This window comes from Elgaria multicarinata, chromosome 22 (assembly GCF_023053635.1).
Source record: "Elgaria multicarinata webbii isolate HBS135686 ecotype San Diego chromosome 22, rElgMul1.1.pri, whole genome shotgun sequence".
NCBI classification, from domain to species: domain Eukaryota; kingdom Metazoa; phylum Chordata; class Lepidosauria; order Squamata; family Anguidae; genus Elgaria; species Elgaria multicarinata.
The window spans coordinates 14027936-14053130 of NC_086192.1; the positions used below are offsets into that span (position 1 = coordinate 14027936).

General features: G+C 49.6%; 1 protein-coding gene across 2 annotated transcripts; it reads left to right on the forward strand.

Annotated features, from left to right (window-relative positions):
* Positions 1-1869: 1869 nt before the first annotated feature.
* TPST1 (tyrosylprotein sulfotransferase 1) lies at positions 1870-18446 on the forward strand. Of its 2 annotated transcripts, none has more exons than XM_063146744.1 (6): positions 1870-1923; positions 6486-7434; positions 12040-12238; positions 14048-14098; positions 16802-16850; positions 17319-18446. In XM_063146744.1, the coding sequence occupies exons 2-5, from the start codon at positions 6590-6592 to the stop codon at positions 16817-16819; spliced, it is 1113 nt and encodes a 370-aa protein (XP_063002814.1). In that variant the 5' UTR covers positions 1870-1923; positions 6486-6589; the 3' UTR covers positions 16820-16850; positions 17319-18446. The 2 variants fall into 2 exon arrangements, with proteins under 2 accessions (XP_063002814.1, XP_063002813.1); XM_063146743.1 differs by having other exon boundaries at positions 16802-16839.
* The last annotated feature ends 6749 nt before the right edge of the window (positions 18447-25195 follow it).

Sequence of the window (25195 nt, forward strand, 5' to 3'; positions counted from 1 at the left end):
TGAGTTTGGGGAACTTACCTGAAAAAGTTTGGGAACCACTGGCCTAGACCAGCTTTCCCCAACCTGGCGCTCTTTAGATGTGTTGGACTACAATCCATCATTGCTACCCACCACCATCTTCTACATGACATTGCAAGAGATACAAGATCTATTGGAATTGGAAGGTCTTTATGCAAACCTAAGAGAGTTTCTTCTAGCCTTCTTTCACGTTGACAGCTCTGGCCATGTCCCGTCCGCTTGCCCAGCATTTCACCTTTGTGACATTTTTATCTTGTTTGTCCACACCGGCCTATGTTGGGAAATCCCTGATGCCCTTTGAAGTGTGTGACATTTTGCGTGGCGAGCAACTTCCTGGGAAGTGCTGAAAGGAATCCTAACTCTTGTGAGCAAATCTCAGATTTCTTTTATTCATTTATTTTTCCTCCTGGAGATTAATCGCACACCGGACCCGGTTTACTTTTTCTCCTGTGAATGTATCCGCTGGAACCAACTGGTTCTTGATGCGGACTCACATCAAGAAGCTAGTTGTGTTCCAGCAATTACGACGTGTTAGTGTCAGATATGACCAGGGGTCACTCCTTTTCTCCTGTGCCTTGAACGGCTTGCATGATGGAGAAATCCAACAGGTGAAGAGTTGCATTTCTCTACTCACCTGCTAAATTCTTTTTGTGTCCAGCTGCTGTGGAAGGTACCAAAATTCTAAAAAGATGGCAGCCTTGATAGTTACATATTTAAAGGGAGGGGATTAATTTGGAATGAAAGGGAATACTAGATGTGTGTGAGTGTGTGTGTGAGTGTAAATGCTTATCTCAGAACTCAGTGATCCCTTTTAGTCCATCTGTTCATTGATCCTGCATGTAATCTTCCAAACCCAGGCAGTTTAATTTTGGGCCGCTCCTGACACTGGTCTTTGACTCTGGTCAAATATATAGATTTTTGAGTAGGGCGTGATCCGTGTGCCGGTCTTCTTGGGCGTATTAGACGTGCTTTTATGAACACCCACCTGCCTTGGTGCTGTGCCATGTCACAGTGTTTAGCCGGGTGCAATATTTTTACTCGCCTCTAGCCAGCTTCTAATCAGAGCTTGCTCTGATACTTCAGCTTAGTTATTTTATGCATTGATTAATCCCCCAAAGCAGATGTTTAGGATGGGGAGAGGTTCGGGCGGGGGGTGGGGGAGATACAGAAGGAAGGAGGTAGGCTGTGCTTAGTTTCTAAGTGTGAGATAAGAGCAGGGGGCGGGTTTCTTTGGGGCCGGAATGTTTTGAATAGGGCTCTGAATCGGCCCAATTCAGTCCGAAGCGGGTCAGTCGCTCCGAAGCGCTTTCCGTAGCTTCGGACCAAGAGTGTAAACGATGTGTAAATAGTGGCTGTATGGTCTTCGTGTGAAGCTGATCTTATTTTCAAATCTATTTCTCATCTATCCTCCTTACCGTCCCTAGTAGAATTATTATGTTACGTTCTTACTAATAATTGTAATTATTATCCATATAATGATGATGATGATGATGATGATGATAACAACAGCAGCAGCAGCTACAGCCTTGGTGCCCTAACGGTCTGCAACCCCGGCTCAATCCAGACAGATGTTCCCATACAGATGTGCCTGCCTCCCGGCCAGCTGTGCGGCCAGACCCAGCTGTGCGCCTCCCACGTGATGCAAAGGGGGAGGGAGCCCCGCGTTTTCCCTTGTGGGAGGAATGGAGGGGGGGCGGGGAAGCCCCGCCTTTGCCGCCCATCACCCGAGCGCGGCCAATGGGGCGCGGCGACACGTCGGCCAATCCGGAGCGCTTGTGATTTCTATGGCAGCTTCTCTGCGGACAGGGCGGACTAGCAGCTTGGAGGCAGCGGCGAGGAGCGCAGGCGGCGGCGGCGGCGGCTGCTGCGCAGGAGCGATGGGGCCGGCTCGGGGACCCCGGGCAGGTGAGGAAGAGGACCCCCCCCCATCCCTGTGCCATGCAGGGCACCCCCAGGACCCAGGGTCCCATCCAGCAGGGTGCAGAGCTCCCGCCTCTGCCTCTGCGTGGGTGGCCGCTGCTTCGTGCTTCTCCTTGCTCCTCCTTTGGGCTCTGGGTTTGGGAAGGAAAGAAAAGAAAAGAAAAGAAAGAAAAACCAGAAACAGGGCGCCTCTGAGCACGCACAGACGTCCCCCGCTCTGTTTTTGCTGCGTTTGCTTTGCGCTCGCGCCTTTACGTTCTGCGTATGCTCAGAGGCGCGGTGCCAGTCGCGCCGGTGAGAAGACCTGCTTCTTGTCTAACAAGGGAAGGCACTCTGTGTGTGCTCAGAAGCACTGCCCTTATTTTCAAATAAAAGCTGCCGTGAGCTAGCCTTTGGTCTTTGCCCTCCTCTTTAAGTGCCGAAAGGGAAGAAGGTAGAATCAGGAAAACGGAATTCTGTCCCTTTTTCTTTGGTTGCTTGGTGTTAACCTTTTTTTTATCTACTTTCTTTTAGCTATGAGATTGGAGGGTGGGTAGCAAAAATCGGTGTTAGAAGAGAGAGTCTCTGAGCAGGCACAGAATTTTCTTTTAATTTTTTTTTATAAACTTCCTTCTGATCAAAACAGAAAAAGTGTCCTCCACATGTACTGTATCCGTATCTGTTACTTGTCAAATAGGAACTGTACTCTGCACAAGCTCAGAGGCACTGTGCTCTTATTTTTATTTTTAAAAAAGGATTTACTTAAGGTGCCAGCCCAAGAGAAGAGTAACCAATCAACTAATTGCAACCCAGAATTTGGGCTGGTCACAGCCCCACCTGGCAAACATTTATCTTCATATCTGAGCCGTTAGAGGATTGCTAAACCAGAAGAATAAGATTATCTTATTATTATTATTATTTTATTTATTTATTTATTTATTTATTTATTTAGCACTCCTTGGTTGGTGTTTTCCTTGCTATTTGCTATAAATTATGTGTGTTAGGACAAAAAGTAACTGAGCTTCTGTGGTCAAATTCCCCAATTAATGTGTTTAAAAATTTGGCACTGCACATGCTCAGACGCCCTGTTCTTTCCCCCCCACAGTGCAACCTTATGCATGTCTACCTGGAAGTAAGCCCCGTTAAATTCAGTGGGGCAAACTCTCAGGGAAGTTGTATAGGATTGCAGCCTTCCTCTGCTTGTTAATAGAAAGGAAAATCTTTAATTCATAATGAGCAATTGTAATGAGGTGTGGGGCCGGATGGCCTCCTCCACGGGCGTGATGATATTGTGAGATGGGGTCCCGCCTATTGACATTAAAGGGGTGTGCCTACTCCCCAGCCTTATTTGGTTTCCAGTGACTGCGGAGAGGATGTGGGGCAGATGAACACCCCCCCCCCATTCCCCGTGTTATCTCCTTCACAGGTTGGAGATAACAAGAGGATACCTCTCCCCTGCCTCCTCCCGGAACCCCTGATAGCCTCTGGGCCAGGGGGTGGAGCTTGGAGAAGGGAGTGGGCGGGGCCTGTGGAAGAACCCAAGCCCCTGCGGGCCAAATGGACAGCCTCTGTGGGTCAGATGTGTTTCCTCGGGCCAGAGGTTGCCGTCCCCCCAGTCTTGAGGGTACGACGAAACAGACCAGGAGACGATGCACGTTGTTTTGGAGCAGGGACTTGTTGGCACCTAAGATAAATAGGTCCTGCGTAATGTCTGACGTGTGGATTTCAAATCTGCGGGTGTGTTGGGTGCTCACCTGATAGGGAAACTTGAACCTGTAGAAACTGGAACGAGGAAACGGCTTGGAAGCGCCGGGAAAGAGGACCTTGTCTTGCTGCTGCAATACAAGAGATGCTGCTGTTGTGAGGGCTGCAAGCCCGTACGTGCCTCCGTGGGAGTAAGCCCTGTTACACTCGCTGGGCCTCAATCCTGAGCAGACGCCGTGCGCGCGTGTGTAAAACGGGAAACGGAGAGTTGAAATCTCACCCCGGTCTTGAACCAGGATGCTTGACTAAAGGCAGCGATAGGCAGCCTAGCTCTCTCCAGAGGTTTGGGACGACCTATCTGCCCCAGACAGGCTGGCGGTTGGGGATGGTGGGAGTTGTAGTCCCAAAATTTCAGGAGATCTGCTATATAGGCCACAAGGCACCGGCCTACCTTGAAGGATTCTTGTTAAGGGCTTACTAGCACTTTAAAATTTATTTATTTATTACATTTTTATACCGCCCAATAGCCGAAGCGCTCTGGTTGGTTCACAAAAATTAAAACCACGAAGAGCATAATAAAATATCTAACAATCTAAAAACCCAAATACAAAATGTGCTGGGTTGCGTGCTTTTTCTGGGAAAGGTTTCAGGTTTTAAGTGCCTCAAGGTTTTAAATGCTTTTTATATTTAAGGGTGCCACAAGACCGTAAATAAATGTTATTTCTCTGTAAATTTGTGTGTGTGTGTGTGTGAGAGAGCTGTCCAATGTGGGGACAGTTCTTTTAAAGCAAAAGAGTGTGTGTCTGTGTGTAAGGTATTTATTTATTTGTTGGCCTGTGATATATCTCGGGGATTTCTCCTTCCGCTAGTTTTCTCTTAAGATGTGTCCAGAATTGACTGGCGTGCAAATCGGTAGCAGAACTCCAGAGTGACGACATGCTGTTTATACCGAAACTAAAGATGGATGTCTCCACGTTTCCCTCCCTTCGGCTCTCAAGATCTCGGCTCTTCCTTGCGAGTAAAACCGAACTGGGAACCGTCAAGCTGGTTGTAGCTTTTGAAATTAATTTCTTGGCTCTGAATTCGGCTCTCTGGTGGTCCAGGGTATCTGTCTACATGGAACCGAGTCTTTTGGCTCTGGGATTGTTCCAGTTTTGCAGACACAGATGTGTGTGCGTGTGTGTGTGTGTGTGTGTGTGTGTTGGGATTCAGGTCGATGGGAGGCGGCAGACGGAGAAATCCCAGATCCACCTAATAAACCTGGGTCAGTTACAAGACCTCGAAAGTTCCTGCTGCAGCTTTTATAAGATAGCAGTTGCTGTTTAGAACTGGCCTGGATTTTGAGCTGAAAGCAGAGTAGTATCTTTTCCAGGGTGTAAGCAAGGCGGCCTGATCCTGTCCTGGAGGAGAACCCACATCTTGTGGGTGGGGAAGGAGTGAGAAGTCTAGATTTGGCTAGCTGTGAGCAACTTGTCCCGTTTTAAAATAAGATAAAATAGCCTATCTTTAGTTTCTTTTGCAAAATTAATGCCATTCCGCATGAACTGGAGATGGGGCATCTGGGTACGTGAGGCACTTATCCTGACCTGTTCTGGCACACCTCCGGCTTCTAAGATTTCAGCCTGGCTTGCCCACGCAGTTTCAGGCTCGTATTTACAGCCATAAGGACTAGCAGCTTGCTTTTAAAAAAACTAAACCGATTTCTCCATCAGCAGGATTCCGTGCCTTCTAACACCTCAGTGGAACCTCCCCGCCTAAGAGCAGTCTACCTGTGATTAGCTGAAGCTGGGGACAGATTACAGGGGAAGGCCTTTGCTTTCCTTATGTTCCCGGAGGCGTTAGCCTGCATCCTGTTGGAAACAGGACACTCCGCTCGGTGGACACCATCGGTCCGGTCCAAGAAAGTAGCTCTGGCGTTCCCTTTTTAAAAAGTAAAATCAAAATCAAGCTGCAGTTCTTTGTCTGAATAGTTGGAATAGCTGGAACTCAGTGATCTGAAGCATCCGTGCCCTGCAGGGAGTTCAGCTGCGCTTTTGGCTGATTCTGCTTGGTCGACCGGCAGGTTCAAACCTGTGTGTTCCTGCTCTACCTGGTACTTTTGTGCGAAGGAGGCTTTGCACACAATTCCCCCCTTCCTTTGGGACTTGAGCGTCACCGTGGGGTCAGTGCTGCGCTGTTCCCATGCTTGAGCGTCACCGTGGGGTCAGTGCTGCGCAGTTCCCGGACTTGAGCGTCACTGTGGGGTCAGTGCTGCGCAGTTCCCGGACTTGAGCGTCACCGTGGGGTCAGTGCTGCGCAGTTCCCGGGCTTGAACGTCACCGTGGGGTCAGTGCTGCGCAGTTCCCGGACTTGAGCGTCACCGTGGGGTCAGTGCTGCGCAGTTCCCGGACTTGAGCGTCACCGTGGGGTCAGTGCTGCGCAGTTCCCGGGCTTTAGTGGAACTACAGGAAGCTCATACTGAGTGATCGCCCAGATGGCCTGAACTCCTTTGAATCTGTTGGGGATGTCTTTGACCCACCCTAGCCCCTCCAGATGTCTTCAGACTCCAGCTGCCATCAGCCCCAACCAGTGTGGCCTAGAGTGATGGGATTTGTAGTCAACAACATCCCGACCCCTGTTGGAAACCATGTGTCCTGCCCGCGAGCTACGGCCCATGCCTCATTGTCAATGGTTTCCGAATTTAATATCTCGCTATGAAATATTTAGATATTTAATATCGTTTTATTGATGGTTCTTGAGAGCGCTGTTAGTTTGGGCACGAGAAGTTCATTTGTTAAAGTCCCAATGTGGCTGTTGTTGTTATTGTTGTTATTATTATTATTATTATTATTATTATTATAATTTTGCTCCTGTTCTCCCAACAGGTCTTGAGCTTTCGGGACTGGGTTCTCCATGGCGTGAAACGCGGGAGCTGCCGCGGGCCAGGCACTCCGCTTGGGCCGCGTGAGGCAGGCCTTTCCTCAAAAAGATGGTTGGCAAACTCAAGCAGAACCTGCTGCTGGCCTGCCTGGTGATCAGTTCAGTGACTGTCTTCTATCTGGGGCAACACGCCATGGAGTGCCACCACCAGATGGAGGGGCGAAGCGAGCCGGTTCGGCCGGAAGCGGCCCGAGCAACTCCGAGAGTCGTCCCGGCTCGGAAGGAGAACGCCACGGTGGTTTACCACAAAGACATGCCTCTGATCTTTATCGGAGGGGTGCCCCGGAGCGGCACCACCTTGATGCGGGCCATGCTGGACGCCCACCCGGACATCCGTTGCGGGGAAGAGACCCGGGTGATCCCCCGGATCCTGGCCGTCAAGCAGATGTGGGCTCGCTCGAGCAAGGAGAAGATGCGGCTGGACGAGGCCGGGGTGACGGACGAGGTCTTGGACTCCGCCATGCAGGCCTTCCTGCTGGAAATCATTGTCAAACACGGGGAACCGGCCCCGTACCTGTGCAACAAGGACCCCTTTGCCCTCAAGTCTTTGACCTACCTGGCCCGGATTTTCCCCAACGCCAGGTTCCTCTTGATGGTGCGGGACGGCCGGGCCGCCGTCCATTCCATGATCTCCAGGAAGGTCACCATTGCCGGCTTTGACCTGAACAGCTACCGGGACTGTTTGACCAAGTGGAACCGCGCCATCGAGACCATGTACAACCAGTGCGTGGAGGCCGGCGTGGAGCGCTGCATGACGGTGCGCTATGAGCAGCTGGTCCTGCACCCCGAGCGCTGGCTGAGGACCCTCCTCAAGTTCCTCCGCATCCCGTGGGACCCGGCCGTCTTGCACCACGAAGAGATGATCGGGAAAGCGGGCGGCGTCTCCCTCTCAAAGTGAGTCGGCTTCTCTTCCCTGGGCTTCCGGAAAATGTCCAACGGGGACGCTTTCCCCAGCCGTTTCCTCGGAAAGTTCTCCCGTGCCCAAAAACGCAGGTGGGCGAACCGCGGGCACTCCTTGGCCAGTCTCTGAGCGGCCCGTTTATCAGTTGATCAGTTGCACCGCTGCTGTTAGCAACGAGAAAACAGTCATCTTGATCAGGGCTACTGGGTGTCAGGAAGGGATTTAACTTCTCCCCCTCCCCAGGGTGCCCTGCGTGTGTGTTTGTGTCCTGCCCCAACCCACAGCCTGTAGCAGGGATGCAGAACCTCTTTTAGCCCAAAGCCGGGATTCCATTTCAGAGAAGGTCTCATGAACCAGTGGTGGGCGGGGCTGAAAAGAAAAGGGGCGTGGCCACCCACCCACCCACCCAAACACCGCCTTACTTCAAGCTCTTACTGCCGGTCCCTAGACCTTAGGAGAGGATTTTCAGTCTTTTTACATGGGAGCACAAACGTAAGATCACCACCTGATGATTGGTGTTTGGGGGGAAGGGGGCGTGGTCAGGGGAAGGGGGTGTGGCCATCTGCCCGGGAGGGTTCCCCACCCCAAAAAAGGCTGCTCAGCCCAGGCTAGACTAACTTGGATCTGTTTTAGCGTGTATGTCGTTTTAACTTGTCTTTGAAGTGTGCAGGGAAACACGTGGCTTTTGGTCCACTTCTCCTGAAACATTCACAATCCTAGAATCATAGAATAGCAGAGTTGGAAGGGGCCTGTAAGGCCATGGAGTCCAACCCCCTGCTCAGTGCAGGAATCCACCCTAAAGCATCCCTGACAGAGGGCTGTCCGGCTGCCTCTTGAAGGCCTCCAGTGTGGGAGAGCCCACCACCTCCCTAGGTCATGGGTTCCATTGTCGTACTGCTCTAACAGTCATTAAGTTTTTCCTGATGTCCAGCTGGAATCTGGCTTCCTTTAACTTGAGCCCCTTATTCCATGTCCTGCACTCTGGGAGGATCGAGAAGAGATCCTGGCCCTCCTCTGTGATATGGCCCTCCATATCACTGTGTTACCTTTCCTAGGCTGAAAACGCCCTAAAATTACTGGGCAAGCTTTCGGGCACACCAGAACTCTTTGTCACGTACAATGAAAAGCCAAGTGAAAATTGTGGGCGCTGGGTGGGTGGGGGAGTAGCAGAAGGGGGGGAGTTGCAGTTCAAGCAACAGCCGCCGTTCAAGCCTCGCAGCCTGTTTTTTTGTAAAATCCTTTCCGACGAAGAGCTCTGGAGGTCTCGAAAGCTTGCACAGTTTGGGGCAGTTTCTTTTTTTTTTGCATTGTCCTAACAAAGGCTTTTGCCTTTGCTTACAGGGCAAAATGTGGGAGGAGGCGGTTTTAGATTCGTAGGTACGGAGATGGTGTCCGGTGGCACGAAAGCGCCCTTCCCCACGCGAATCAATTTGTTAGCCTTCACCGTGCCACAAGACGCTTGGTTCTGTTTGCTTCGACCGACTGACGCAGCCTGCTGCCCCTCTGGAAACAGCGACAATCGACCTCCCCTGTTTTTGAAGCTTCCCCAAACTCCCAGTTCTCACTCGGCTGAATAAAAAACGTTTGCGGGCTTTGCTGCGTCTGTCGGACGTGCGGAATCCCCACCGAAAAACGGAGCCCGGTTCGTACCTTCTCGCTCCCCCTGCTGGGTTTCTCTCCCTCCTCTTATGAAACAGTATTGACTTTGAGCACAACACAGGCCGCTGCCCCCCCGCCCTCCCGCTTTGGAGTCCTGATAACCGGCCTCTGTTTCCTCTCTCATGTCGAGGGGCCGCGCCTGACCCTCTTGTCATGTCTGGTTCTGCTTTCTTTAACCGCAGCCCCTCCAAACTCTGGCCGTGTGCCGGGGCGAGGGCGTGCAGAGGCGGCTGCCATCCCGTGAAGGCTTTTGGCGGCACCGCAGGGCGGCACGGGACCCTCTGTGGCTTGCAGGCACTGCCAGCGTGGCTGTTGGCGGGTCCGGGCCGATTCCTTAATGGGAAACAGCTGTGGACGCCGAGGCTTAAAGGAGAAAATGTCATTTTTTCCCCTCCCAGGCAAGCCCCTGGGCCAATTCTCTCGCTTTATTACTGTGAGCGGATCCGCTGGGTAGGGAAGATTTGGGAAGCCCGGGGCTTTTTGGGGAAGGGGCGGACGGAGAGAGCAGTTAGTTGTACATTGTCGTACCGTTAGAGCAGTACGACAATGGAATCAGTTGCCTGGTGAGGTTGTGGGGTCTCCCAAACTAGAGGCTTTCAAGAGGCAGCTGGACAAAATTCTGTCAGGGATGCTTTAGGGTGGATTCCTGCATTGAGCGGGGGGTTGGACTGGATGGCCTTAGGAGGCCTCTTCCAACGCTGCTATTCTATGATTCTATGAGAGCGTGTGGGCAGCTGCGTTGCCATCCCCTCTTCTAAGAAGAGCCCTGCTAGATCCTTCCAAAAGATTATCCCATCTTTGTCCCACCTTGGCAAATCAGGTGTTGATGCGCCGGTCTGCTCTGAGTTCGAACTCACACCTTTGCAACCTGGCGAGTCGGAGGGTAAAACGGCGCAGGGAGGCGAGAGCCCGAACATTTTGCTGTTGCTCCTCGTCGCTGGGTCTTCAGGGATAGATCGCCACTGAACGTGGAGGTTTGGTTGAGCCGCCACGGCTACTCGCCACCGTGTGGCCTCCCGTCCTCTGTGAATTTGTCTCCTTTCAAACTGTTTTCGTCTTGTGGCAGGGGGTTCCGCAAGAGAACCATGTGCTGCGTGAAGAAGTATTTTTCTTCGCTCTGTCTACTGCCCATCGCTTTTATTAGATCTGGGGTCTCTGCTCTTTGGTGCCAAGCGGCCTTCCTGCCCCTCCTGATTCTAATTTCGTCCTTTAAAGCTTTCTTTTGCAGGCTGGCTTCCTGCAAAGAGAAGTGTTCGCCTGCAGCTCCACCTTCGTTTGGGTTCAAAAGGGCGTTTTTGTGCTTTCGAACTCAGAGCCCCACCTCTGCCTTGTACTGAGATCCTTGGAGGAGTTACTTTTCTGTTAGTCTCACCTCTATGCCTACTCTCCAAGTCAAGTTTATTGTATTTAGCAACCAGCCATTATACAGTTTCACATAGATGTGTTACATTCATTCGTTCGTTCGTTCGTTCGTTCGTTGGTTCATTCGTTCCCTTGGCCTTTGTGTGCAAAAGCAGGGCCAGCACGAGAAATTTAGCGGTTCTAAAAGTTACGTATTTATTAAAATCATTCAATAAAAAGCACAGCTTTGCGAGGGACGATCTTCCCTTCATCCGAACTAGCAAAGGAAGGATATAAATTTTCCTAATGTCTGAATAGACTCCGCGTTCTAAAATAAAACGAGCGACGTCTTCTAAAGTAAAAAAGGTTGCCTCCTGGAAATCAGTGTTGTATCGGCGCCCGTGCCCACGAGGGCAGCCATTTTATTTTATTATTGCATTTATATCCCGCCTTTCCCCCCCCAAGGAACCCAAGGCGGCGTACATAATCCTCCTCCTCTCAGTTTCTATCCTCACAACAACAACCCTGTGAGGTGGGTTGGGCTGACAGTCTGTAACTGGCCCAGAGTCAACCCGTGGGTTTCCATGGCTGTGTGGGGCTAGAACCCGGATCTCTGGACTCCCATCCCAACACTTTAGCCACCATGCCACACTATGAACGGACAAGGCTTCTCCGTGATCGCCAGCATGCAGCGGACGCTGCTCCCCCCCCCCTGAATACCAGCTTGACACTCAATTTGGAAAGAATGGAGCCGAGACCATTGAAACTATGCGGGCGATTTTTCTATTTTAATCGCGCCGTGAGGCCCAGGACCGGGACTTTGGAAAAGGCGCTGTCTGGAACAGCACTTTACCTTGGCAAACGCATATTCCTGAAGCTGCCTTGGCTGAGTCGGCTGGTGTGCGTTTCTTGGGGAGAATTGGCAGGTTGGAGCGTGTGTGTGTGTGTGTATCTTTGCGTGTGCGTTGGTTCTTAGCCCTTTCCAGTCGTGGTGTGACCTGCAGAAGAAATGGGGTGCGCATGTCCGTAGGTGCGCCCATAGGGGAAAGGGAGTGGGGGGAAGGAGGGCCCACACACCCCGCTTGACCCTAAATTTCTTCCTTTCCAAACACCCGGCGCATTTGGCGACGCTCACGTTCGTTTCTTTAATTGAGATCCCGCCAAAAATGGCACCCAAAGGTGCACGCGGTCATGAAATTCCGGTTGAAAACAAATTCTTAATTAAAATATAACACGCAGATCCATACGAACACAGTTAAAGCGCTGCGATAAAAGGCATGCCACTTAGGAAATTCCCCCCTAAACGGTGTCCCTCGGCCTTCCCCCCCACCCCGGGTGATGGGATTTGTAGTCCAACACAACTGGCGGGCACCAGGTTGGCAAAGTGTGCTATACTTTCTTTGTATTAGTCACTGTTATTTTCCGCCGAAACGCTTCCTACAATGGCACTGCGGACTTGGTTTGGGAATGATGGGTGTTGTAGTCCCACGCATCTGGCCAGCGCCAGGCTGCCCTATGGGCTCTGCGCGTCCGCGTGTATCAGTTCGACGTAAGAGAATCGTTTTTGTAAATTGGTGATCTGTATCCGTATTTTGCAGGGTCGAAAGATCGACGGACCAAGTCATCAAGCCGGTCAACGTGGAGGCCTTGTCGAAGTGGGTGGGCAAAATACCCGTCGACGTTCTCCGCGACATGCCGGTGATCGCGCCAATGCTGGGGAAGCTGGGCTACGACCCCTTTGCCAACCCCCCAAACTACGGGAAGCCGGACGAGAAAGTTCTCGAAAACACCAGGAGGGTAAAAGACCGTTCTAATGTTCAATTATTACAACATCTATCTATGTCTCCATCCATCCGTCGCATTCTCATCCTGATGGCCCCGCCCCTTTCCCTTGGCCCCGCCCCTTTCTTCCAACCACCATAGAATCATAGAATAGCAGAGTTGGAAGGGGCCTACAAGGCCATCGAGTCCAACCCCCTGCTCAATGCAGGAATCCACCCTAAAGCATCCCTGACAGATGGTTGTCCAGCTGCCTCTTGAAGGCCTCTAGTGTGGGAGAGCCCACCTCCTCCCTAGGTAACTGGTTCCATTGTCGTACTGCTCTAACAGTCAGGAAGTTTTTCCTGATGTCCAGCTGGAATCTGCCTTCCTTTAACTTGAGCCCGTTATTCCGTGTCCTGCACTCTGGGAGGATCGAGAAGAGATCCTGGCCCTCCTCTGTGTGACAACCTTTTAATTCCTTGAAGAGTGCTATCATGTCTCCCCTCAATCTTCTCTTCTCCAGGCTAAACATGCCCAGTTCTTTCAGTCTCTCTTCATAGGGCTGATCCCTGATCATCCTGGTTGCCCTCCTCTGAACCCGCTCCAGCTTGTCTGCGTCCTTCTTGAATTGTGGAGCCCAGAACTGCACGCAATACTCTAGATGAGGCCTAACCAGGGCCGAATAGAGAGGAACCAGTACCTCACGCGATTTGGGAGCTATACTTCTATTAATGCAGACCAAAATAGCATTTGCCTTTCTTGCAGCCATATCGCACTGTTGGCTCATATTCAGCTTGTGATCTACAACAATTCCAAGATCCTTCTCGTTTGTAGTATTGCTGAGCCAAGTATCCCCCATCTTGGGGGATACACAACCCACATAACTCTCCGTCAAAATTCAGAATGGGCACCACATGCTATATGTGGAATTTTGTCACGGCGGCTGCCGTCATTACAGAATGAAGTGACCCAATTGGAAAGGTGAAGGTTGTTTTGACGCTTCTTCGTCTCCCAGTTTTGCTTAACTAAAGATGCTGGTTATTACTGTTCGCGTTTACACCGGCTGGGCTCCGCATACTGAAGTGGAGATGTTGGAGAACTCTACAACGAATTCAAACGAGTTTAGATTTCTTTAAATCCAACCTGTGGATTCCGCCGCTGCCTGGCTTTTTCTGAGTGGCGCGGAGGATTTTTTAAAAAACCTTTGGAGCGCTATTGCGCACTAGTGCTAATTCACACTTGCGCACGTGCGGAGCAGCGCAGGTGCGCGTTTGTGCAACTGGAGTGAAATTCACACTGGTCTTTAAAAAAGAAAGAAAAGCTGTTTCCGTCAGTGAGCAGACGTCTGAGTGTCCGCAAAACTCAGATGGAATGGAGTTCACAAAACCTGTCCGTCCCTAACCTGAAGGCGTAGCTCCACCCACACGTTGCTTTTTTATGTGCTCCGATCCAGACACAAATGCCTGCTCCTGTGTACCCTTCATTTCGAAAGGCTTAATCGGTGTTCTCACAGGACAGCGCCTTCTGCCCGAGCTCCCTTTATTGTTTGAATTTGCTGGAGAGTGAAGACATTTTTATTCTTTTCCATTCTTTTTAAATTCCTGAAAACGTTTTCGGTTTCAAGCGCTTCAGAGGGGGTATTCCTTCCTTTCCCTTCCCAAATTCTAAAGGGAAGGGCTGGATGTTTCGTTTTCTCGTTCGCGTTTTGTGTGCTTTTGAGTTTTCATTTGGTTGCCTGCCGTGTAGAATGCCTTGATCAATCCGTAGAGAAAGGTCCCAGAGAGAGTTCGGTAAATGTACGTGGCTCTAATTTACATTTTTAAAAGTGGCGTTTGTGTCTTCCAGGTCCATAAAGGGGAATTTCCGCTTCCCGAATTCCTTAAGGGGATGCCACAGGTAAGCGGTCTTGGGGCGTCTCTCTCACAAGGGTCTCAGAGACGTTTTGGTGCTTTCCATGATGGAATTAACGTTCCTTTTGGCTGGGATGGAGGATCGCGTCGGCCTTCAGATTTCGTTGGGACTGCAACTCCCATCAGCTACAGCCAGCCAGTAGTTGGGGATGATGGCCATTGCAGTACAATGATATCTGGAGAGGCTGACACCTTCCCCATCTCTGGCTTCTGAGCTAATGCAAACCTCCACCAAGCAGTTTGGAGAGCTAGACTTGTTTTAAGCAAACTTAAAACTTATCATATATTACAAAATAACATTAATGCCCCAATGGAGGCTGGTGACTCCGATGTCAGTGGGGCAGTGAATCCGCTCCGGGTTTCACCCAGAACCAGTCAGGACTCTAAAGGAACTCTCTAAGGTGTGAAGCTTTGGGTTTCAGTCAGACCCGGTAAGAACTTTAAAGAATCTATCCAAGGTGCGGAAGCCAACAGTTTCTACTGTTTAAGGTGGTTTTGATTTTACCTGAGGCAAGTCCCCAAATTCGAAGGCAGAGATTAAAAGACCCACCGCCCACAGAAACCGAAAATGCAGAGAATCCTAAAAGGGGGCAGAATTGCGGAGTGTTCCTAAGCATCCTAAAGCCGTATCAGACTAAAGCGGAGTTTCCCCAGAATGATCATTTAAAGAAAGAAAGGAAAAGAAAAAAGGAAAAGTCCGTGCATTGGGTGCGCAAGGCAAACTTGAAGTCAAGAGTTGATTAGGAGGAACGTGTGGCATGGTCCCTTCTTGTGATGCTTCCCACGGCCCTCTGGTTATAGGCCTACTTTAAATGGGACTGGTTTTGAGCAGTGATGTGCCCCTGCGTGCCCCTTCTCTCCCCCCCCCGGTGAATTTTTTTTAAACCGCTCGGTCAAACAGAACAAGGGAGCAGACCCGACAAGGGAGCGAACAAGCCATGGCCTTCTTCTCATTGCAGCCACAGAAGACGGGAGAAAGGAAGTCCGGCGTCAAGATAAAACGCGCAAGGAGCTGATAAAGTAGAGTAGCGCCTGGCGGCCTCCGTCTTGTGTTTTCAAACTGCAGCCACCCTCCCCGTGCTTTTTGGCTGCAGGCGCCCAAATTCCTTCCGATAAGCTCCTCTTGTGTGTGTGTGTGTGTGTGTGTGTGTGTGTGTGTGTGTGTGTCTCTCTCTCTCTGTATGTGCGCCCTTGGTTGCGCAAAAGGGCTGCGCTTTTTGCCCCTTGCGTTCTTGCGCTCTGAACGGTCTGCGCTTTTGGCTTGGCTAGCTGTGCTCAGCTGACCCGCGGCCAAGGGGCGGTCCCTGTTCGGCTGGGTGTGTTGCCACCCCTGGTATACCCCTCTGCTCCCAACTATTTATGTGTGTGTTTGTGTCCGCGCAACTCACAATTCCCCCAAAGAGAACTGAAAGTCCTGCAGTTTCATTTGAGTTCCCGGACAATTGAAACGTGGGTTTTTTTGGGGGGGAAAGTTGACCAATTATTCCTTCTATTGACAATGTCAGGGGGTGAGTGCCGATCATTACGGAGCTAAAACAGCATCACGCACGTGCAAGAGGGAGGTTTCAGAGGTTTGCTGAAACACAAAGAATATTATTTTTGTGTGTGCGTGTGGGATCTAAGAGGGCATCCGCCTCACTTCTACCACCTGATTGTGTTCCAATGAAGTGGTAGGGTCCATTGTATGTATCCATGGGGGATAGGTAGCTAAATCAAGCCTTCGTGTTCAGTGGCTCTGTGCTGAGGCCCAGACGCTGAGGACCAACAGGGAACGACAGTTGCCTTGGTGCAATGTTTGTGGGTTTTACCGGAACTATCGGGCTGACCACTGTTGGAAGCAAGATGTCGGGTATTTTCCAGTGGTTCTCAACCTTTAATCCACCTTACCAAGTATGCAACATTATTGTTGAATGCCTTCCAAAGCCGTGTGGGTTGGTGGTTGGTTGGTTTTATAAAAAAATAGGACATAAAACCCAGTCTAGGCGAGGCAATTTTATTCGGGATTTTAGTCCCGGGGCGGGGTGAACGACATACACACGGCAATTCGCCTCTCTTGCAATGTCGAAACTCTTTGTAAAGAACGGGGGAACGGAGCTGCCTGAAGTCCGAAATGACCCCCAAAGTTTTGAACCCCTCCTTAAGATTTGTAGGTTGTGCCCGGTGGGGTGAGGGAGTGTACAGCCCCGGTTACAAATCACTGACTGGATCCAGCCAGGCAATTGTGAAACAGTTAAATCTAAGTTGTTTTATTGCCAGAGGCTTGACAGCCCTTGGTGGAGAAGCACCGTGACTTATCGGGTACCGTTTGTCCGTCCGTCCCCACCACCCCTGGCCGTGTGCCCTTCAAATCTCAAAGGTGAGATTTGGGCTACATGGGGGTTCAATCTCGCATCGACAGATTCATCTTTTATGAGTTTGCCCCCCCCCCGCCCCCGTTTAAAATGAACGATGCCGGTGGCTATCGCTGCGTCTAGTAGCAGGGAGTTCCACGCACGAATTTGACATTACGTGGAGGCTTCCTTCCCTCCCGAATTGGGTATCGATCAGCTTTGTCAGGTTCTAGAATCGACTTTTTGACGTTTCCTCTTGCTTCGTCACTGAGTGCCGCTTGTTTCTGTGGGCGGCGGGTCTTTTAATTCACAAACGGTGTTTCTTTCTCTCTTTCCCCACCCTCTGCTTCTTCTAATAGCCCAACGTGGTGAAATAGAAGACCGGACGGGACTTCATGTAGGTGGCTGGTAATATAATGTACAATTATGACTTTGGGACTTCACTTTTCGTTAGCTAGCTGTATCTGCGGAGCTAAAAACAAGAATTCAGACTTGTGCGACCTGCCTTGTTTATTTTATTAGCAGCTTGAGATCTAGGACAGGGATGGGAAAATCGTGGCCTTCCAGATGATATTTGACTGCAAGTCCCATCACTCCAGCTAGCATAGTCAATGATCTGTCTAACTTTAATCCACCTGTGCTCTAGAACCAGGTGCAAAATAGAGGCTCAGTCAGACATGCACTAAGAATTAAGGAACGTGAGAAGATAAGGAACTGGATGTGTCTGAGCCTGGCTCAGGAATTTATTTATTTATTTGTTACATTTATATACCGCCCCATAGCCAAAGCTCTCTGGTCGGGGATGTGGGAGGTAGCCGCGGATCGCCACTCCCTGACCAGCACTGCCTGAAATCTTTTCTTTTCTACTTGGACTAGGAATGTTGGCTTGCACCGTGGCGGAATCGGCGAAGACCCAGCTGGGCTGTTTTTCCAGGCTATTTTCCTGTTTTATACTGTGGTCTCTCTCTCTTTTGTTTTAATTTTAATTTTATTTTTGAATGGTTGGCTGCTTTTTTTTTTTTGCGTCTGAGCACATGCTCAGTTGGTGCACTGCTGATTCCAGACAGAGCAACCCCACCAAAACCCCGGATCTGGTTGAGGTGCGTGATCCCCAAATCAAGGCGTTAAAAAGGGGGCGGCCCAATTCGAAACCTCTCCTCTGCAACCGTCTTTGGAGTCGCCGGGCGCCGCTCGAGAACGCATCGTCGTGCGACGACACCCCTTAATTTCCATGACGCTTGCTCGTGGGGATGTCCTTGGCGGATTGCGCCCAAAGCACTTTTTTGGGGGGAAGACGCTTAGATTTCTTGGTGGAAATCCCGTTTTCTCAACTGTTTATAAAAATCACAGAAGCAGACGGATGGAGTTGCCTATTTTGCTCCCTTTTCTTTCTCTTCGGTTCTTGCACTTTATTTTTATTTTTTAAAAAGGGGCGGGTTTGGAAATAGTATCCCTTGATACAGAATTTGGGGTGTCAAATATGTGAAATTTGGTGAAGGCGTTTCTATGCTTGCCTTAAGGGATTTTGCCCTGGCCCATTGATCCATGTGTGAGCAGCAGGCTGTGAGCACGCTGATGTGGTTCAGGTGATCTGTGCACCTACCTGCCAAGCAAAAGGTGGGTGAGGATGCAGGAAGAAAATGAGGCCTGGACTTCATCCCCACCATTAAAAACAGAAAGATATATGATTACAGGCCCAAGTACAGCAAAGGTCTTTATTTTTCTTACCTTGTCCCACATATGACCTACATATGTTTACATGCAGGGGTTTGCTTCTGTGCATGTGTTGTGTTTCTTTGATCAGGGCGATTGGTTTTTTTTTTAACTTGTGGAGAACGGTTTCTGTGCCAATTCTTTCTCTCCCACCCCCTTTCCGGTTTTATTGACATGCGGAAATGAACTTTTAATTATTTAAGGAAGATGTTTTCTGAGATATGGAGGAAGAACCTGTATGTTTACAATCCAACAACCTTTTGTATTTTATTTTTCAAAATAAATGCTTTAAATGTGGCAGGTTTTTGTTTCGTTTGAATGATGCCCAGCATGGGGGGGGAAAAAAACTTGACAGGGATGGTCAGGGATTTATTCTTAAAACTTCTGTCCTGCCGATCAGCAAGGCGTTGTAGCGGCAAACCAAAAATAATGTTTAAAACATAGACAATGAACTTTAAAACAATAGAAGATTGACAAAATATTTTAAAACTTCAAACACTGGTAAGAGGAACAATAAATGAGTTATACAAATGGGAAGAAAACAAAGGTATAAAAATTGTCAAAGGCGCAAGAGAATAAAAAAAAAATCATCTTTTCAGCACTGCGTGGAGACAAAATTGGCAGCAGGGAAGTGGTGCACCCCAACTTCTCTGTTGCATCTTGATTTGTCTCCCTCTTTGGAAGGCACTTTCAAGACCACATCTATATGACAGGCTAAAACTCAACAGGGGAAGTTTCTCACAGAGCCCTGTTTCTATCTCATTTCTTGGAGACACTGGCACCCAGAGTAGGGCCTCATGACCCAGATCCTAAAGAACAGCCATTTCAAATGGGAACTGAAATCTCTTCATTGGCTTCCAATTCACTTCAGAATCCAATATAAACTTCTCCTGTCGACCTACAAAGCTTTTCACTGTCTAGCTCCTTCCTATCTCTCCTCTCTCATCTCACACTATTGCCCCGCTCGTGCTCTTCGCTCCTCTGATGCCATGTTTCTCGCCTGCCCAAGGGTCTCTCCTTCCCTTGCTCGGCTTCGTCCATTTTCTTCTGCTGCCCCTTACGCCTGGAACGCTCTTCCAGAACATTTGAGAACTACAAGTTCAATCGCAGCTTTTAAAGCTCAGCTAAAAACTTTTCTTTTTCCTAAAGCTTTTAAAACTTGATGTTGTTCGGACTTTATACTGTTAGTTTCACCCTACCCTGTGCCTGTTTACCCTACCCTGTGCCTGTTTGCATTCTCTTCCCCTCCTTATTGTTCTACTATGATTTTATTAGATTGTAAGCCTATGCGGCAGGGTCTTGCTATTTACTGTTTTACTCTGTACAGCACCATGTACATTGATGGTGCTATATAAATAAATAAATAAATAAATAATAATAATAATAATAATAATAACAACAACAACAACAACAGATCATCCTTTGGGTAAGAGGTGTGGGGCCAGATCAAACCTTCAAAATGTTTTCGTTACTTTTTACTCTCAGGGACTTTGAAAAGCTTCACCTATCCGTAAAAAAAAACCCTTCACTTTTCTGCCCAACTATTAAAAATCAAGGAACTCTGAATGTCAACACTTATTAATTTAAAGCATTTTAAACTCGCTCCTTAGCCAAAAAGACTCCTGGGGTGGCTTATGTGGAATCAGAAAATCACTAGCTACAGGCTGATAGGTTAAAAAGGCATGTCACACGAGGAAAAAGGCAGGGAACAAATTATAATTTGACATTTATCAGCTTCATTTGAAAAATGGGTAGGGCGCAAACCTATGAAGTCCAGTAACTATTTTCTAGCTTAGCCATAGGTGTTGTTGTGCGGACACAAAATAAACTCCCCCAATGTTCCTGGTATAAACTGTTATAATTAGTCATATTATTTTTGTGCCTCTTTTTCTAGCACTGACAAGGCTGGAGTGCTAAAGCTGCCTTCCAGAAGGGCTGGCCTGCAATTCCCATAAACCCCAGCCGGCATGGGAATTGCAGTCCAAGGCTTCTTGAGAACACCAGGTCGAGGATGGCTGGCTGGAGAGATTTCAGTATCTCCTGCTCTTTAGGAAGCCCCCAAAATTACAAAACGCATGGGAATTCAGCGAAAAGAGGGCATAGGGCATCCTCTAGTGGCATGAAAGAGAAAAGATCCCTTGAAAATGTTGAGTTGTAGCAACATCACTGGAGTAAAATAATTCAAGAAACATGTTGCTTTGTTTTTAATGTACAGGATTAATTTATTTAGATACTTGTGTACAGCTTTTAAGGCTCAGAGGCCCTTACAAAAGCCTTCGCAGTTAAAATTCGTTTCAATACCTAAAAGTCACAAATCATCCAATATCTAACGCCTTGTACTGAAATAGCAGCAATTTAAACACTTTTTAGAACTTAATTAAAAAGGGAGCATAATGCTGGCAGATTAAGGAAAGTTGTGTGTTATCGCAATGTCTCCCATGAGGGTTGCCAACTCACTCCCCCACCCACCCCGGCTGGGTTCCTGTATCTTTCCATGGAACTGCCCAATAAGCCAAAAGCCAATATGTCTACATGTAGGGCCTGGGAGAAGCCTGCTAGATTTCTGTGAATTAAAAGACACAGGAGCCCTCCCTTTTTTTGGGGGGGAGGAAGTTGGCACCCCTGTTTGTATACAAGCACGAAAGGTCCAGAAGAGATTCCAGTTCTCTGTTGCATCTTGATTTGTCTCCCTCTTTGGGAGGCACTTTCAAGACCACATCTATATGACAGGCTAAAACTCAACAGGGGAAGTTTCTCACAGAGCACTGCATCCTATGCATGTTTCTACAGGGGAAAAGTCCTACAATCCTTTGCATGTTTCTACAGGGGAAAAGCCCTACAATCCTATGCATGTTTCTACAGGGAAAAGCCCTACAATCCTATGTATGTTTCCACAGGGGAAAAGCCATGCAAACCTATGCATGTTTCCGCAGGGGAAAAGCCCTACAATCCTATGCATGTTTCTACAGGGAAAAGCCCTACAGACCTATGCATGTTTCTACAGGGGAAAAGTCCCACAATCCTATGCATGTTTAGACAGAAAAAGCCCTACAACGTCCAACATGAGAGTTGTAGGGCTTTTTCCTATCTAGACAATAATAATAATAATAATAATAATAATAATAATAATAATAATAATAATGTATTTCTTACCCGCCTCTCCACTTGGATCGAGGCGGGGAACAACAGCGAAGGATTCAACCTCAACATGCATAGGATTGAACTTTAAAAGTATTTCCCCATCCCTCCTCAGCTGAAAAAAAAAGCCTCCTGGGGTGGCTTTCATATAACCAGCAAAAAAATAAGTCAGTCTCCTCCTTTTTATAAAAGAAGACATGACAGGGAAGGAAAAGGTACGGGGAGGGATGAGGAAAACGTGAGCAGGCCTTCAGCGGGGCTGGTGGAGCGGCCCTGCCTCCCCTCTCGAGGTCTCCTGGGGCCTGGGAGGAGGGACCCGCGTGCCCCTGGGTGATTCTCCATCACTGCGACTTAAAAAGGCCCAGGGCAGGGAGAGGACCAAGGACCAGCTGCATCCCGTTGCCATGGCGACGGGAAAGGCCCCCCCTTTCGCCCAAGATGGCACTCGCCCCTCCGCAGGCCCCGCCCACGCCGCCTTGCTCGGTGACCGTGGTAACCAGCAGCCTCTCGTTGCCATAGGAGACGAGAGGAGACCTGGAACCAATGGGAAGGTCCTCGGGAGGAGGAGCTTCTCCACTGGCAACGCCTACTTTCTCCTCTTTCTCTCCCCCCACTCCCCTCCGGCCGCACTTGAAGTACCCGGATGGGGAACGCGCGGGGGTTACGGGTACGGTGGCCGAGAGGCCGTGCCTTGCGTGAGGGGCGTAGAAATCCCAGCAAGCCCTCCTCAGGCGCGGCCGGAGCGTCGCCCTTCCCCCACTCTCGGAGCGGAAACTGCGCAGGTGAGGGCCGGGGGGGGAGGGGTCGCTGCAGCCTCCTGCCTCCCCAGGTGCTAGGCGACGGGTGAGGCTCCTCCCCCTTCTCGGGGAAGGGCGGGGCCGGAGAGGGAACAGGTGCGCTGGCCCCGCCCCTTTCTCCCCAGAGGGGCCTCTTTCCCATTGGTGGCGGAGGTCGTGGGGGCGGGGAGAATGTGGTCCCTCCCCTTCTGGGTGTGGCCTGATCACCCTTTCCTGAGGGAGGGGGCTCCACAAGCCTTCCCCTTCCAGAGGTGTCTGGACTACAGATGCCATCACTCCAGGTGGGGGGAATGATGGGAGTTGTAGTCCCAACACATCTGGAAGGGGCGAACAGGTTAGGGTAGGGGCGGGCAACATGGGGGCCACCACATGTGCTGGACTATAAATCCCATAGTCCCTTGACTGTTGGGGATGCTGTCTGGGGATGATGGGAGTTGTTGTTGAACACAACGAAAGGACAAACAGGGTAGGGGAGGCTGGCTTACTGTGAGAGAGGGAGCTATTATGGAGGTGGAGCGATGAGATTATTATTATTATTTATTACTATTTATTGATTTCTTTATTACATTTTATACTGCCTGATAACCAAAGAGTTATCTGTTGTTGTTGTTGTTGTTATTGTAGTAGTATTTTTTATCCTGCTTTCAGAGCAGCTAATACAATCAGTAGTACAAGACAGTCCCTGCCCGCAGGCTTACGCTTTAAAAAAAGCCGCAACACACAAGGAAAAAGGGATGGGGAGGGAAGAGGAAAAAAATAAGTAATGTTCAGCAGGTCTGGTGGAGTGGCCCTCTCATCTCCTGGCGGGGTGGGGATGGGGAAACTGTCCAAACGGAGCAAGACCCTGGTGTTCCTTCCGCCTGCTCCGGTTTCCCTTTCTCCTACCGCTAAAAAGATATCTCTGAGCAGTTTTCAAAGAAAGATTAATATACTCCCTTGGTGGCCTCTGAACTTTCAATTTCAGAGGCTCCCTTGGTGGCCTCTGAACTTTCAATTTTGGGGTGTGGGCCCCCTTTTTTCTGAGTGGGTGTTTGGTGGAAGAGGCTGGCCTTATAGAGCGGGTCTCTGCTTCAGCACTCGAAGCGGAATGCTTCTGTGAGGAATCCGTGCCCCATAGGAGGGGGGCTAGGGGAGAAGGCTGTGTTGGCATGTATTTTTTTGCCGGTGGGGGGCACAGGTGCCATTGGGCTACCACAGCCTGGGTGCCTTAATCTCCTCATCTGTGCAATTGACGCACGACTGAACTCAGCCAGCACAATCGTTGTAAATAGCGCACCTGCGCCCCGGCCCCGTGGGCAAGGAGGTGGTGGTGTTGTGATCCGTGCTCGGCTCCCCCTGGACACGGGGAAGGAGGATGCAAACCTGCTCCTCTACTCCCCTATGGCTGGAGAAAAATATCCCCTGGATTTATTTTGAATCTTCTCGAGGAAGCCCTTTTGTGCTAATTCCACTTTTCTCCTGCGGTAGATTTACCAACCTTTCATTGACCTGTTTAAGAGTAAGATCAAGAGCCCGTCCTGCTGACTAAGAGTGAGTGTCAGCAGGTAGCCAGACAAACAGGGCCCTTCAAAATGCAACCGATCACCCTTGGTCCCTAATACACTGAATTTGGAAATTCAGGGTATTCCTCCCCTGTTTGGGAAGAACCAATGGATTTCAATGACTGCTTTAAGTATAATTGTTTTTTTAGTCTGTTTTGACAGCTGTTCACGTTCTTTACCCAAAGGCTCATGATCTAGGGCAGTGTTTCCCAAAGTGGGCGGTACTGCCCCCTTGGGGGCGGTGGGATTGCACAAGGGGGCGCTAAGAGGCAAGGGGGCAGCAGGGGGGCCGCTCAAGGTGGTCTTTTCCGAGAAGCGCCTCTCCAGCAGGTCTTAAAACCCAGGGACATTTTTATGGGAGAAGGTAGTTTGGTCCCAAGCCATATAGGGGAAGAATCCACACATGTATTAATACCGTTTAAGAAGAGTCCTTTTAACGATGAGTTGAAATTTTTCAAAAGCACCAAAACGCTAATGAAGAGACATACCCTGCTTGGTGTGCCCCGCCACGCCGGGTGCAAAACAGAGGCGTTCGCTCTCTTTTCCCTCCCTCCCTTGGCAAGCCTGCTGCAAGTGCTTCGGAGTTTGAATAAATATTCAATTAATTGTTACTGTTTTGAATTTTATTGTTATTATCTTCTTTAGTGGGTCGTTGAAAACCACTATTCTGAATAATGATTTTTATAGTGTAGGGCAGGGGGCACTGGGCATGAGTTTGTGGAACCAAGGGGGCGGTGACCTGAAAAAGTTTGGGAACTACAGATCTAGGGGAAGGGGGCGTCTCATGTTCTTGGATCGTGCTTAAGCGTCAAACTGAACGCCCCAGAATCAGGGCTGGAGAAATCCTCAAGCATCAGCATTGCATTTTATCAAAGCAATTGCCAGACCCAACAGCGTTGGCCATGGCGGGCCGCGTATCTTTCTAAACCAGTAAAAAACGCCAACCCAAATAACGTTGGTCTATTTTGTGTAAGAGTTGGGATTCGAAAGCTTCTTCCATCTGGGGAGCACGCGTACGGGCGTCTCAAGGTTCCCGCCGCATTAAGGGATCTTCGTAGGAAGAGAAGCGACCAAGAGCCCATGAAAAATGTCGCCGGAATAAATGTGTTAGACTCTACGGTGTCACGAGACAACAGACTAGCATGCTTCAGCCACTGGAAAATTTATTCAGTGATGTGGAGAGGTGACAAAGCGCTTGTTAAGGCATTATGAGGAAGTCGTCTAATGGGGAAGCGATTTGGAAAATCTAATGGAATCTAATTGATGCTGACTTCACCCGCCCTTGGATTTGTCAGATTGCAGGAACGTGTCAAACCTCGGCCGGTCCTAAACTTGCCATTCAGGCTCCAAAATAAGCAAAGTGTGTGTGTGTGTGTGTGTGAACACTCACAAAAACCAGAACCTGTGCAAGGATGTGTCCCCCCCCCCGATTGGGCATTGGAGGTGGGTGGGTCAGAAACGTAAAGAGAATTTTCGCTGCGATGAAATTGCAGGCGTTAAGTAGGGATGAGGCCGGCTACTGCCCCGGTGTAACGCTTTGCGCTCGCCGCCCTGCAACATTTGG